Raw genomic sequence first — 14,743 nt, 5'->3', positions numbered from 1 at the left:
TGTGACGTCACCAGAATCCCCGGCTGTCTGCTGAAACTGAAACTGGGGCGCGTTCAAGAGCGCGCGCACCCGCTGTAAAAACCTTAAACTCATTTTACTCCCTTAGTTAACCTTTGGGATGTTATTTATTATTATTATAAAAAAAAAAAAATCCAGACCATATACTTAACATTAAGATATAACGTGTAACATTTACATTTAATGCTTGATTTTTTTTTGTTTAACTTTTCAGCGACCCAAATTTTATATATATATAATAATTTTTAATTATTAAATCGCAGGTTGGTTTTTTTTAGTGCTGTGATGTCATTTTTGATAGCAAAAGTTATTGTTAACCCTTTCTGTCAAAAACATGCAGGAAAACAACAAGCTACTGACCAAACCATGGCCCGAATATAAGCAAAATTTTTAATTTTATATATATATATATATATAATTTAAAATTTTGCTTTATATATATTCAAGATGTCATAAAGATATTTCATTTTTTTCTTCGCTTTTATAAAAATTATTTCCACAATCTACTGATTTCTTGCAATTTATGCAACATTTGTTACCAAGCTGCTAATTAAACATTCCAGGTTTTAAGAGTTAATGAGTAAAGAGTTAATGAGTAAATGTACTTTGTTTCGTTCCAACAATGACAGTCAGAGACATTTAAGCTTTCAAGACACTTTTATTTTCACCTTTGATGTCTCCCAAAGCGAGAAGCTCACTGACAATTTTCCTTGGTGAGTTTTTAACTAACAAAGAGTATTTAAAAAATATACTGACAAAGTCAAACATTCAAAACAGTGTATTTTATATGCTGTAAAAGTATTAAATTAAACTCAGAAATATACTAAAATCCATTTAACCCTTTGAAACCTGAGCTATTTTTTTATTTTATTTTATTTTCCTGTTTGTTTTTATGTTGTTGCTTTAAAACTGTTAAAGAAAATGGAAAAATGGTTTACTCTGTAAAATTACCCAACTGAAGCTGACTGTATAATAGCTTTTATTAAGAGAAACCAAATAAACAAAATGTCAAAAAAAGGAAACCTGAACTAATGGCTCTATTCCTTAAAAAAAAAAAAAAAAAAAGGCAATGAGAAACCAAAGAAGAAATTTGCCCAAAAGTGGCAAGAGTATTAAGTTAAATAAATAAAAAAATAAAAATAAAAAATAAAAAACACGAGGCACACAGAATTGGGAAAAACTGCTTAAAACATCAACCAAATTTTGTAACATAATTTTAAATAAGTATTTATTATAAATATATGGAAATAGTCTTTCCCTACCATCTTTCTTTCTTTTTTTATTTACCTAGACATTTTTTTCCTTTTTTTTTTTTTAAGGTTAGATTTAAACACTTGATGTTCCTCCAGGTTTCAAAGAGTTAATGAGTAAATGTACTTCCACACAATGACGATCAGAGACACATTTAAGCTTTCAAAACACTTTTATTTTCACCTTCGACGCCTCCCGAAGTGAGAAGCTCACAGACAACATTTTCTTGGTGAGTTTGAACAAGGCAGTGACACGTGGAGCTCACTGTGTGTGCAGCACGAGGTGAACATTGCCTTACCTGCACCGTCTAAAAAACACTGAGACGATCAGATCAGACCTCTACATGTAAAAAGATCCGCGTGAGCTGGCTCTAAAACACGACAGCGTTAAATATATCCTTCATTCACATTGAGAGAAATAAAAAAATTAAAAAAAGACCATGAGCTCAAGGACAAGAAAAAAAAAAAGAGTTGACCTACCTTAAATATTAACCCTTCGTGTAATACTCTAGTATAAATGAAAACAGGCCGTAATATCTCATGCTTTATTTACATTCAGAAATGAAATGAACGCAGTGTTTTTAAAGGACAGCAGACATGCACTGCTGCTTTAGTAACCGACGTGTTCTGCCGCCGTAAAAGCGCACGAGAACACCGGGTGACTTTCACTCGAGCATCAGAGAGCCGTCACCAGGGGAACCAGCCATTTCCATGCTAACCAGTGCCATGGAGATCCCGCAGCTGCTCTTTGATGTCAGTGAGCGGTGACAACACACCGAGAGAGGAGGTGAGGAGGAGGAGGAGGAGGAGGAGGAGGAGGAGGACCTTGGAGAGTTTGTCAAGGTGGAAGAACAACCTTCCTGAAACATCCTCAGGAGAGAGGACCGCCTGCGCCCACAATACACCACATCTGTTTTTATCTCCAGGTAATAATTACCAGGACCGCGTAAAATGATGATCATTTTACAGTTCAGCATGCGCCTGGAAAAACTTGACTGACTGATTTATCAGTCGGCAGATAAAATCAACCGATATCGGACTATTACAGATATATTTGCTGATATCTGTATAAAAATGTTGTCCAATATTTTTTTCTGTGGAACACAACGCAAAAAAGACGCTGCTTGGTGCAAGTTTTACTTATTAAATCGCAGGCTGAGTTCACTGTTTTAGTGCGGTGATGTCATTTTTTACTGTTAACCCTTTGAAACATGAGCAAGTTGTTTTGACTTCTTTCAGAAACAAGCTACTGACCAAAATACGGCCCAGAAGTTAGCAAAACAATACTAAAAAAGTTCCTGAAAAAAAGCAAGTATATACACATACATATATGTATGTGTATATATATATATATATATATATATATATATATATATATATATAGAGAGAGAGAGAGAGAGAGAGAGAGAGAGAGAGATATTATCAGCCTTTTTTCCCCATTTTTCTACAACCCTCCCTTTTTTAAAAACAAATTGGTAAAATCTCTTTTTTGCTAAGTTGCTCATTTCGTTTTTTCCTCGTGTTTTTGAGAGAAGTCAAAACATTCAGTTTTCAAAGCGTCATTTAGCTTGTGAAACGTGTGAACGTAGCATGAAAAGGTGTCTGTAAGTGTGTTACGGTGAGAGAACGTGACACTGAGGATGACGCCAGAGACAAAATGCATCGTGTGTCAGCATAATTAATCACGTGTTGCCTGATTTAAATCGTACGGTCAGAGATGCTCCATGTGTGAAATCCAGTGATAACAATGTTAAACAAAAAGATCATTTCTAGTGAAAAATAAAAATAAACGATAGAGTCTTAAAAATAAATGTAACTTTCCATTATAAAAATCTGATAAGTGCTTCAAACATATGAACTATTGGGATTCATCGTACTGAAACTCATCGTCCTTCTCCTCCGAACACCGTGAATGGCACTCAGCTCGCGTCTGGCTGCTCTGCGACAGTTTACACATTATAAACAGCCGAGTCAAACACTATCAATAAATACAGAGCTGTAATGTCCAGTTTTATCACTGGTGAAAGGTACAAGATGTCAGCCATGGCAACAATATTCACATTAACCTTTTTATAAAAAACAAAAAAAACAAAAACACCAAACTGAAAAGTGACTGAGGTGAAGAAAAAGACAGGAAGTGCAGACGAGACAAGCAGAGGAGGAGAGGAGAAACAGATGAAGATAATAAACACATCATCGATTCGTGATGGGCGGAAAGACTCTTTTCACAGTATCGGCTCTTTCGAGTCAATAAAAAAACGTTTGAGTTTTGATACTTTTTGCAGAATATAATGTCATCTTTTCCTTAATATTACGTTCACGTTGGACTAAACTTCTCCTCAGCGGGTCACCAGTCATCATGTATGAGTTTACATAAATACAGACGCTCACCTGCGTCTCACCTGTACGCAGGTGAGCTGTGTGCGCTCAATAAGCTGTTACAAACACGTCAGTGACCGATTATCTGTTTGAGGGGCGGCGGCAGACGTCCCAGCTACCTCTTCATTCATGTGGTGTCACAATAATCTGAAAAATGAGTTCCCGATCAGATTTGATGGCTCAGCTGATCCGTTTTTCAACACATCGCCTTTGTAGCGTCCACGTTGTTCCCACATTACAGCTGAGGCTTTGTTCAGACTTGACTCGAGTTGGGATTCACGAGAACTTGGCTGCTTGACAGACTGATCCACTACATACTCCACCAAAAAGATGTGTTTTTCGCCCATCACTATTATCGATTCATTGTAAGCATTAGTTGTAAGCAGTGAAAAACTGCGATCACAAACATCTATGGATAGCTTCATCCGTTCACAGACATTCAGGTTTACTGCCACAAAGACAAAGAAAGAAACTTTAAGAAGCCTGAACTGGGAATGTTTTGCATTTTTTGCTTGAAAAGCGAGTCAAACAAAACATTTCTGTCAATCAACGAATCGTCTCAGCTCTAAAACTGCAGGCAGAACGTGATCCAGAGGCAAAAAAAACACTGAGCCTGAATATTAAATCAAGTTTCCCAAAAACAAATTCACATTAAGAGTTAAAACGACATGAGGAGGCGGAGGAAGCTTCAGACGACACGACAGCTCAGTCGCAGCATGCACACGCCGCACAACATCCAGCGAGACGAACAAACAAACAGACCCCGAAAAGTTAATACAAACAGGTGTTGTGTCATTTAGCCCTGCGATACCCGCCCCCCACCTGTCAGTCAGGTGAGTGGCCATGCATATTCACTGCAGGTGCAGCAGGTGTGATTATGGCTGAAAAAAAAGTCCCCTGCTGGTCGGACGCCGGCGCTGCAGCTGCTCAAGGTGTCACTTTAAAGCCTGAGTAGAGAATGGCTATAATGCTATGAGGCGTTTATGGCTACCGAAACATTAAACCAGGCCGCCCACATCCTCCGAAATCAATCTTTTTTTTCTCCGATACATTCTCCACCTTTTTCATGCATCTCTGACAACAACCCTGATCCCTTTGAAATCATGCCATGCGCTGTCTTTGGGTTACCACGGAAATCACAATTAGCATTATTTCGCCACCACCTGTGTGTTTGTCTGTGTGTGTGTGTGTGTGTGTGTGTGTGTGTGTAATTCCGCCACAAACACCCTTTACTAATCTCTGATAGGTACATACTATAATACTCATATTGTGCTGAATTATTACCACCATGTAAGAAAAAAGAAAGTTATCGTGTAGCGCTTTTAGGACGTACAAGAGTGCACCTAACGCATCTTCACAATAGTGTGTTTGAATATATTGTAAATATATATACCTACAATATAAGCTGATGGTGTGTTATATATATATATACACACAACACATCCCGGATGTTTACAAAGAGTATGGGTTAACATATTTTACATTTTCAGTATCATATTTCTTCATATACGTGACATACACGGGAGGTTCAACATCAACAAACGACTGTAAAATACCATAAAAATATTGAAAAAACAAGAACATTCAGGGTCTGCCTGGTGAGTGTTAAAATAGGGTTTTATAAATGAGAGCCTATAGGTACAGACGGAGATGTTGGGTTACGGCACCGGCATGAGGAGAAAAAAACGAAAAAGGACCCCGGAGAGCGACGTCTGCTGCCCTCAAAGTAGTAAAAAGGCCTAAAAGAAGCAGTGCTGGATGCAGGCATGCGGATCACTGGAGAAAAACATTCGGCCAAGAAAGAGAACAGAAGCACACCACGGGACAGAAGCCAAAGCAACTGGGAAAGAGATCGCCTGTTCAAGTAGAGCAAATAAAAAATAAAAAATGTAGATGAGATGCATTTGCTGCATATCAGGAGTTCTGCTGACGCCTCGAACTGCCCGTCAGTGACGAGAGAAAAGAGGCCTCACCCTCGACACGCTCCGTAGATCCAGACTGATCCCGATTCGTCAGTGAGCTGAGAGCTGTGACGTCCGGCTCCTGTGAGGAATGTGAAAACGCCGCGGTGACAAAAAACAAGGAGCTGGAATGTAAATGGCTCCCGGTGATAAAGTCCAGTGACGGTTACAGCGCTTCAAATCGTCTAAAATGTGATGTTTTAAAACGTTTGGTCCCAAAAACTGAGCGAAAGGTCAAGAAAATAAAGGGTGGGAGGGTGTGGCTGGAGAGGAGGAACACAAGGGGAGAAAAAGGAAGGGATGCTGGATGTACGTCCTTGTCGCACTTCTCTGTTTCTCGCTGCACAGTTCAGTCTGCGGCCGCACCCAGCTCTCAAAGACTCCTCGTCTCTGCAGATCTGTGACCTCCCAGCCGCTCCTCCCACCTCCTGCACCCTCGCCGGTGCTCCTCAGCCACTCACAGGATCTGCACCTCCTCTGTTCGATGAGAAGATTGGGGTGCCGGGTAGGGCGTCGTGGTTTCGGGGGAGGGCGTGGGGTGGACCCTCACTCCTGCTCCCCCGTCAAGCAGAGCTCCAAACCCTCCTGGATCTCAAATAAAAACCGATGCAGGGAGACGACCTGCCGCTGGCAGTGCAACGCTGTGCCGCTCCCGGCGCCCCCGCCCCGTCTCACTTCTTGACGGCCTGCCGGTAGCTGTGTCTCTGGCCTTCCTGCCGCGGTTTGCTGCTGCTGCAGCCGCTGGCTCTGCTGCTGGTGCCTCCGTCCCTGGCGCTGCTGGCCTGGCTGATCTGGCTCGCCTGGCTGCTGTCCTGCAGCGTGGGGCTGGAGTGAGCCCGCTGCAGACCGTTGTCCTCCAGCAGCTGGGACTCGAACACAGACAGGTCCTCCTCACCGCTCCGGATTTTGGCTCGCAGCAGCATGACGTAAGTCCCGTACCGTGTTTTCTGTCAAGGTGTAGAGAGAGAGAAACTGAGAGCGCTGCAGCACTGTAACAATGATTTAAAGGGGACCTGTTATGCTTTTTGGGTTTTTTCCCTTTTCTTTATTGTTTTGTGAAGTTTTTTCGTGCTTATCAAAGGTTTCCAACGTAATAAAGCCCAAAGTCAAAGCCAAAAGGAGCTCTCTTTGTTCCTGAGCTGCCTGAAACAGGTCGTTTGAGTTTCAGTGTTTTTATCTGTTACTTGGTGACATCACAACGTAAAAAGTAGAATAGCATGTGCATAGAGAGAGCCAGCTGGCCAATCAGAGCAAACTGAGCTTCTTGGGAGGCGGGACATAAGCTGTAGCGTGGACAGTTTCAGACGGAGGTGATTTTTGAACATTAAAGCATGTAAACCTAACACACCTCCAAAATACAAATATCATCCTGAAAATGAGCATAATAGGGCTCCTTTAATGCCTCACTGCCTTTCTCATGTATTTCTGTCTCTGAGTGCAGCTCACCTCAAACTCCAGATATTCGTCTCGCTGTCGGTACTCCTCCAGCTCGCGCCCTTTGACCTTGCGATCAGGAGGGTAGGAGCGCAGCTCGGCCAGCTCGGTGGAGAGGGCTCTGAATCGAGCTTCATGGGATCTGATCTGCTCCTCCTGCAAACACAAAGTCAACACTGACATCAGGAGGGAGATGAGGGAAATAGTAAAAACCTGCCTTCTTTAAAAAAAAAAAAAAGAAAATGTTTTTTCTGCATTAAAATGTCTGAAACGACTCAACCAACTTTTTATATTGAGTTGTGCATTAAGATTATACCCAAATGTTTCCTACTATGCTCAAATCGAAACCAAATCTGTCTCCTCAATGAGGGTCAAGGTCACCTGTTGGCGTCATATCTCCTTTGAGCATGTGTCAGAGTTGCCTGTGTCTGCCAGAAACTGTGATAAACTGAGGTTTTATCCAATTTTAAGCAACATTATTTACAACACATTTTGTAGATTTTGGTTATTTTGACAACATTTTTAACTGGATGAAGAATTGTCTATAGAGTCTGTCTGTGTGTGTCTCATCTCACACTGGTAACCTCCCAAGACCCGGAAATTCTGTTCTGTGCGTCAGTGATGAATGACAAAGTCCAGAGTTCTTATTCTGTTCAAAACTATTTTAGAAAGTTTATGTTAAGTTAATACGAGACATCAACGATCTGAGCTAGACTACTTAAGTTATCTCCTTTTTGTACCAAAATCCTTCTGTGTCACTATCTCTCCGCTGCGGCTCAGAGCAGAAACACAAAGAGGGAATTTCACACAAAAAAACTGTAACTTCAAAAGATACTCACCTGATTTGTCTGATTCAGACTTTTGAAGCCTCAAATAAACGTTGAAAGAAGTTGTTTTCACAGAACAAGGACTGTGATTACAGCAAGATAAACTTTAAATGTTCATTTGGGTACCCGACTATCGTTTTTAGACTTTACTCATCTCTGACTCGTGTGTCTGAGTGAAAAAAACCTGCAACACTGAGCCTTTACAAATATATCCAGTGTTTATTAATGATTCCCTGACGTATGTATGTCAGTGTTTTGTTGTCACTATGACAATAATGATCAGTACAGTTATAACAAGACAGTGTCCTGTTATTATGATTTATTTTGCTCGTTTCGAAAACAGTTTTGTGGGATATTTTTGTGTTTATTCAAAGGTGGATATTAGAGAGGTGATAGGAAAAGGAAAAAGCCCACCACGACACCCCATCAACACTCTTGTTTTAGGAGGAAACATATCGGCTTTTAATAGAAGCTGCTCTGAGAAGCTGAGCACATTTTTCCTGAGTGTCTCAGTCTGTAAAACATCCTGAATGTGTTTCCACTTCTGACTTCACAAAAGATCGACATGAGGAATGAAACGCCTGCACTCGTCAACCGTTAGTGACCACTCGTGATATATTACATCGGTGTTAAGTGGAGTGTTTATTCATGAAAATTTAATTCTAATTACACTGCCATTACGTTGTGAAAAATGACGTGTCGACTCCTTTTGAAAATGGCCGCAGAGAACAGATCATTATTCTAATTTTCAAAGCTTTGCATCGGCTGCTCTGATGAATTTCACAGGGACTGTGCCCGGGTTCAGACCCTCGAGGACTACAGATTAGCCTCTTTTACACTGCGTGTAAAAGGCAGGAAGGCCATTATCTGTAAAAGGAATAACTGTGGATTGTGGATTGTGATTGTGCCACCTTTAAGAAAGCAGTGGAGCTGGTAACAGCCTAATCAACGTCTGTGCAAAAGGGACGGGACAGATGTGACATTTTGATGACGTGTTATGTGTGTGACCCACTGCCAGGAGACCTCAAAAGCAGCACAAGGAGACCTCAAAGAAGAACAGCAACCAAAAATGTCCACAAATTGGAAAAACATAAGATTTGGGAGGTCCTCACTCTGCAGACGACGAGATCCGTCGTCATATAGTGACAGTGAAAGTTTGTTGTTGCCATATTATTTCAATGTTTGCTGCCTGACGCGTTTGACATTTTTCACGCTACAGGTCGACGCTGTTGTGTTAATGTGCTGTTGTGTTGATTCCACAATACCGACATACCGTCTAAAATCACACATTTGGATTAGTTTCCTTCACTGCAGCCCTATTGCAGAATTTCTATGTAAAATAAATGTTCACCACTTTACCTTGAATTCATAAAAAAGACTCAACAATGAATGAAGAATCCAATAATAACAGCAAAACTACATTAAAATATCTGTTTACAAACTTTCACACAACTCACACAGTATAATCTCGTGTATCCAGTCATCTGCTCAGTACTTCCCAAACACACGCATTTCACAAAAAAATTACTATTAAAACTTTATCAATACAAAAAGTCTCATAAACAACCAAGTAGTGTCCCTGGACACACTTGTTTGACTGCATACACGTGCATATTCAGACATGCTCAGGGCATGCAAATGATAGGCAGAAGCATTTGAAATAGTATTGTTTTAGGGAAAATACATAGATTTGGGAAGTACTGATGTATGTATGCATGCTCGTGCAAAAACCAGCAGGAGCTTGTGGTATCTGCACACCAGCGTTTACATGCTCCCCGCAAACGTGAACATGGCTAAGTTGTTTGGGAGATGAATGCAATACCTTTTTGTGAAACTCTGGCAGTGTTTTGAGGATTATAAAACTTCACCCAAATTTCCATCGGCATAATGCAGAGTACATAATGACTGACTTTTCATTTTTGGGTGAACTATCCCCTTAAGTAACATTTTTAATGCAGAGCTTTTACATGCACTACTTTTACTGTGTGGTATTAGTGCATCTACTGAAGCAGAAGCCCCCACATGAAACATCTGTCGCATTAAGATACCTCCGACAGCTTCGACATCGTCCCCGGCAGCAGCGGCCGGCTGAACTTCTTCTGGGAGCCGATGGCTGCTGGGAAAGGAGGAGCTGAGAACATGGCGGCCACCGTGTTGATCCGTGTGATCCAAGACTGCATCTGCTCTGCGTTCCTGCGATGTATAAAACACACCCACACATGCACACACACAGAAAGCAATTACAAACAGATCTGAAACAGTAGGAACACACACACATCAGCACGTGGTTAGCTCTCAGCATCAAAGGGATAATTATCGGAGAACGCAGCCTCGCTGTTGACAAAGAAATTATTTTGGAGCCAATTAATGCATGAGAGAAAAGGGCCGGTTTTACACTAACAGACCCATTAGGGGCCCATGAGAAATATCAGATTGAATCAGACAGCCTTGCTTGAATCCCCGGGGAGCGGCAGAGAGAGAGGTAGAGAGACAAAGACGAAGAGACACACAGAGAGGGGTACAGTATCTGGGACAAATGCAAGCTGCAACTGGAGCACAGAGCCTGTCCTCCTGGGGACTGAAACATGTGGCCACTCATGTGCCTGGATCCTGAAAACACACACATGCACACCTCCACCTCTCCTCTCAGCGTCCACCTACAGTATATACAGTACATCCTGTTAATCGATCCATGTGCTCTCTGCATGTGTTCTGCGCACCGTGGGCCACATCTGCAGCAGCTGGCACCGCTTGTCGTTAGCTGAGGTTAGGCGCTCAGCTGTGATTAGCCAGCCACAGATACACTACATGTCCAAAAGTATGTGGACAGCATGATATTACCCTCATGTGATATGTGAATGTGTCAATCCCAAACTATGGGGAGTGTTTGCTGCTTAATCTTTCTACCAGATGTTAAACCTGCTGCTGAGATTTGGTCCCATTTAGACACAAAAGCATCACTGAGGTTAAACACTGATGTCAGGTGCTCAGGTCTGGCTCACAGCCATTGTTTCGTGGGGTCTAGGTCGAGCTCTGTGCAGACCGGTCAAATTCTTCCACACCAGATGAGGAAACGCTTCAGAGCAAATCCATCTTTTCACATAACTCACACATCAGCCACTAAATCATTTGTTTTTAGGTCTTACAGCCACTTAATTATTTCAAGGACTTGGTAAAAATAATCATTTTCCAGTACAATATACAGATTCTAGATCCTGAGTGATATAACAGTTAGCAAATGAAATCAGCCGATATCGTCCTATCACAGGTGTACCTGTATCGATATAAAAACGTTGTCCAATATGCACAAGTATGTAATAATGCAGAAAAAGATGCTTGGTGTAATTTTTAATGATTAAAAATAAGATGCTGTTTTTGAACACCAATGTCATTTTTGACAGTAAAGTTTGTTAACCCTTCTAAAACTGAGCAAAACTGTTTTGATTTCTTCAAAAACAAGGTGGAAAACAACAAGCTACTAAACAAGATATGGCCTTAAAGTAAGCAAAAAGTTAAAATAAGTGGGAAATAAGCCAGAGAAAGTGCTGAAAAAATGTGTGTGATTATCTTAACAGGTGTTAAGAAAATCAAATTTTTTTTTTTTCTGTAACATAACTTTACAAATATAATTATATCGTTATAAATATAGTTTTCTGGACATTTTTAGAGGTTTTTTTTAATAACTTTGTAATAACTGCCACCCCTTTTTAAACACTTTTCTTCATCACCTTTGACTAATCTAATGGGGATCCTTATAATAAACAATAAACAATAAACAATAAACAATAAACAATAGAGCTGTTTTTTTCTGGACCAAAAAGTGTGCAAACATAGACAAGGAGGGGTGTCCACATACTTTGGACAGAGAGAAAGAAGCGTGGCTCAGGCGGACAGAAGAAAAGACAGGAGTCCATCTGTGCTCGGTGTGGTTAAAGTCGAGTTTTATCTGGTTGGATACGGTCTGAATTTTCAGGTCTGCTGCAGATGCAGCTGTCCGCGCTCACACGCTGCTCTCTGCAGCAGAGCCGCGCGGTCTCTGCACATTACTTCAGCTCAGTGAGGAACATTAAACGGGACTCACGGTGCCTGGAAGAGATACACCCTCCAGTCGGCGGTGCGCAGGTAGAAGACGTTGGGCCTCTTGCTGTAGTCTGAAGCCTTCATGGCGAGAGAGTGGTGGATGGAGACGGCGTTCTTCAGGTCCTCCTCAGACAGCTGTTTATCAGGCCTGTACTCCCCCTGGAACCAGTTATAAATAAGAGATGAATGCTATGATTAACACCAGGGGGCCTAACACTTATTAAAGTCGGGGAGCTGACTAAGAACATCTTTTATTGAAGTAGCAGCAAGAGAGTAAAGATGCAGAAAAACATCAGTACTGCACAGAAACCAGCTCGACTAAAAACAACTCAATGGATCGAAAGGTATAGAGCGCTGCGCATTTTTTCATCTTTTAAATGACTTTTTCAAACACATTTTACAGACTTGCTTTTATGTGATGTCGTCTGTTTTAATTCATCTGTTTATGTTCACTTGGTGACACTTTTTTGGAGCCGCTGTTGCCCGTTAAGATGGCAGAGGCTACACTAAAGCCAGGACGCGATTTCAGAGCACGTTTTAGACAAATAAACAGGAAATAGGATCAGTGCTTGGTGTTACGTTTTTTGGGGATTATGTGAAAGCAGGTGACTCGTCACAAAAGAGCATTTTGCATCTAAAGATTCGTGTTCTGTTACAAATTACAGTGTTAATGGAGATGATGTCACCTGTTGTTTTAAAGGTTGAATAATGAATATTAAGTGTTAGATGTTGCAAAATGCTTCTCAAAGACTTAAAAATAAAAGCAACCTTCTTTTATGTGAAATGCAGTGATAACAGAACAAGTGAAGGTAAGTGCAAAGACATTTTTACTGGTACAGGTATATGATGTGAGTGATTTACCTTCTGCAGGTAGAGAATGAGCCCTTTCAGGATGGCGTAGAAGGTCTTCCAGCCTCTCTTCCCTCTCGGTGCTGCGGAGAGGACAAAAGTGGACATAAATACACACAACAGCATAAACACTGAGACAGAAGTGGAGTAGAGGACACTAATTCTAGTTGCCTACAATATACTTGTTACAAATAGACATATGCAACAAACCCCTCTGCAAATTATGAAAACATTAAAAAGATTAAAATTAAAAATTAAAATTTACTTATGTAACAAAAATTTTGAAAATGAATAAATAAATACATGAATGAATTAATGCATGAATAAATAAATAAATACATAAATAAAATTAAATAAAATAAAATAAAATAAAATAAAAAAAATAAAATTGAAAAATGTCAGTGTTTCTCTCCAGAAAACATGAACTCGTCACTCAAGATAAAATGTATTTTTTGTTTCGGGGTGAACCGTCCTATTATCGCTGTAGAAAATTGGCCGTTTTTAAGTCTACATGTCCATGTCCACTCCACCTGCAGAACATAATGCTGTGTTTTATTAAAGAGCTCCATGACAGTTTATTTAATTTGTCTTTTTCCTGAATTTAATTATATATCTTTTTCAGTTTTCTTTTGTCTTGTCATTTATTTAAAACTTTTTTTTAAATTATAATTCTGAAAATACATACTTTATATCGTATCACAGCTCGACTAAATTGTAATGTAAAACTGTTTTGCTGAACTTCAATTGTAAAATGTAATTGTAAAAGTGTAAATTTATGGGAAGACGGATAATGATGATCAAAAGTACCTCAAAAGATAGAAAATGGGCCTTGAGACGACACTGACTTGCTTTTTCTGAATGCAAGAGTGAATTTTGAATTTTGGGTGAGAGTGAAAACTACGTGTCTGAGGATTCGTACTTCTCTTGCCGTCCGAGTCTGCGTGGACTTTGCGGACGAGGAATCCGTTCTTGTACAGCAGCAATCCGGTCGGCTGCGTGTCGTCCGTCAGGTTCTTCCCGCTGCTGCCCTCCCCCTTCACCGATCTGGAGGCGGTGGAGTCACACAGGCTGTCCCCGAGCTCCGAAAATGACTTCCGCAGCTCTTCCTCGTCGCTATGGAGACAAAAAATAAATAAATAAATAAAAAACAGATCCCGTGGTGATCAACACTTATGTGTCATGTCTCATTAGCAGATAAACACATCATCATTCATCCTGTCCATTTGCCTCTCACTCTGTGCTTGTTACTGCGCAGGACGAGAGCTTTCACACGCTGACTGGGAAACTTTTGCTTTCATACAGAGCACATGAGTAATGTCCAACGTCCACTGATGCTGTCGGGTTTTTTTTCGCACAAGACATTTACAAAGCTTCATGTATCTCAGGGGGGGAGAAACCTGAGTGAATGAAGCTGCCTTCAAAGCTTTAATTGTGTGTTTTCCTGCTGCGGCTCTCCCGAGGAGCACAAGTCTCCGCTCTCCTTGATCAAAAAGTACCACAGTTGAAGAGTGACACCGTCTTTCTTGTTCCAGCTTTGAGGTGAAAAACAGGGGCATCTTTCCCCAGGGGGGCCGCCTCCTTTAAGAAATGCAGACGCATCTCCGGCACTGCTTCTTCTCTTCAAGCCTCGCAGAGGTGAGAGAGAGTTTGCAACAAAAATTCAGACTTTACAGACTCACCAAGAAAGGATGAATGGTGCTGATAAAACCTTACAGTAATGCTGCACAAGCAATCAAATACCGATCACGATCACAATTTTGGCTTTAAACCTGGATTGATATCAGTTTTTAAAAAATAATTTAATTATTTGATTTCTTTCAAAAACGAGAGGACAAAAGACAACGACCAACCGGGCAAGAAATGCCCCACACATTGCAATAAATTGGTAAAAAGTGAAAAGAAAATTACTTAATTTTTTTTTTTAAAAAAGATGAGAGGATAATTT

General features: G+C 40.7%; 1 protein-coding gene across 1 annotated transcript in view; it reads right to left on the bottom strand.

The window, feature by feature from the left end:
* Window positions 1-4,825: 4,825 nt before the first annotated feature.
* The window catches only part of LOC121959005 (PH and SEC7 domain-containing protein 1-like), a 69,266-nt gene continuing 59,348 nt past the window's right edge, over window positions 4,826-14,743 (bottom strand). Inside the window, exons 13-18 of the mRNA XM_042508186.1 lie at window positions 13,718-13,911; window positions 12,811-12,881; window positions 11,951-12,108; window positions 9,918-10,062; window positions 7,055-7,198; window positions 4,826-6,555 (exon numbers count right to left, since the gene is read on the bottom strand). Coding sequence (XP_042364120.1) covers window positions 6,280-6,555; window positions 7,055-7,198; window positions 9,918-10,062; window positions 11,951-12,108; window positions 12,811-12,881; window positions 13,718-13,911 — 988 coding nt within the window. The 3' untranslated portion in view covers window positions 4,826-6,279. The remainder of the gene's footprint in view (window positions 6,556-7,054; window positions 7,199-9,917; window positions 10,063-11,950; window positions 12,109-12,810; window positions 12,882-13,717; window positions 13,912-14,743) is intronic.

The sequence above is a fragment of the Plectropomus leopardus genome, chromosome 19, assembly GCF_008729295.1.
Source record: "Plectropomus leopardus isolate mb chromosome 19, YSFRI_Pleo_2.0, whole genome shotgun sequence".
NCBI classification, from domain to species: Eukaryota; Metazoa; Chordata; class Actinopteri; order Perciformes; family Serranidae; genus Plectropomus; species Plectropomus leopardus.
The sequence above is the reverse complement of the archived record's forward strand: the minus strand, read 5'-3'. Positions and strand labels throughout refer to the sequence as shown.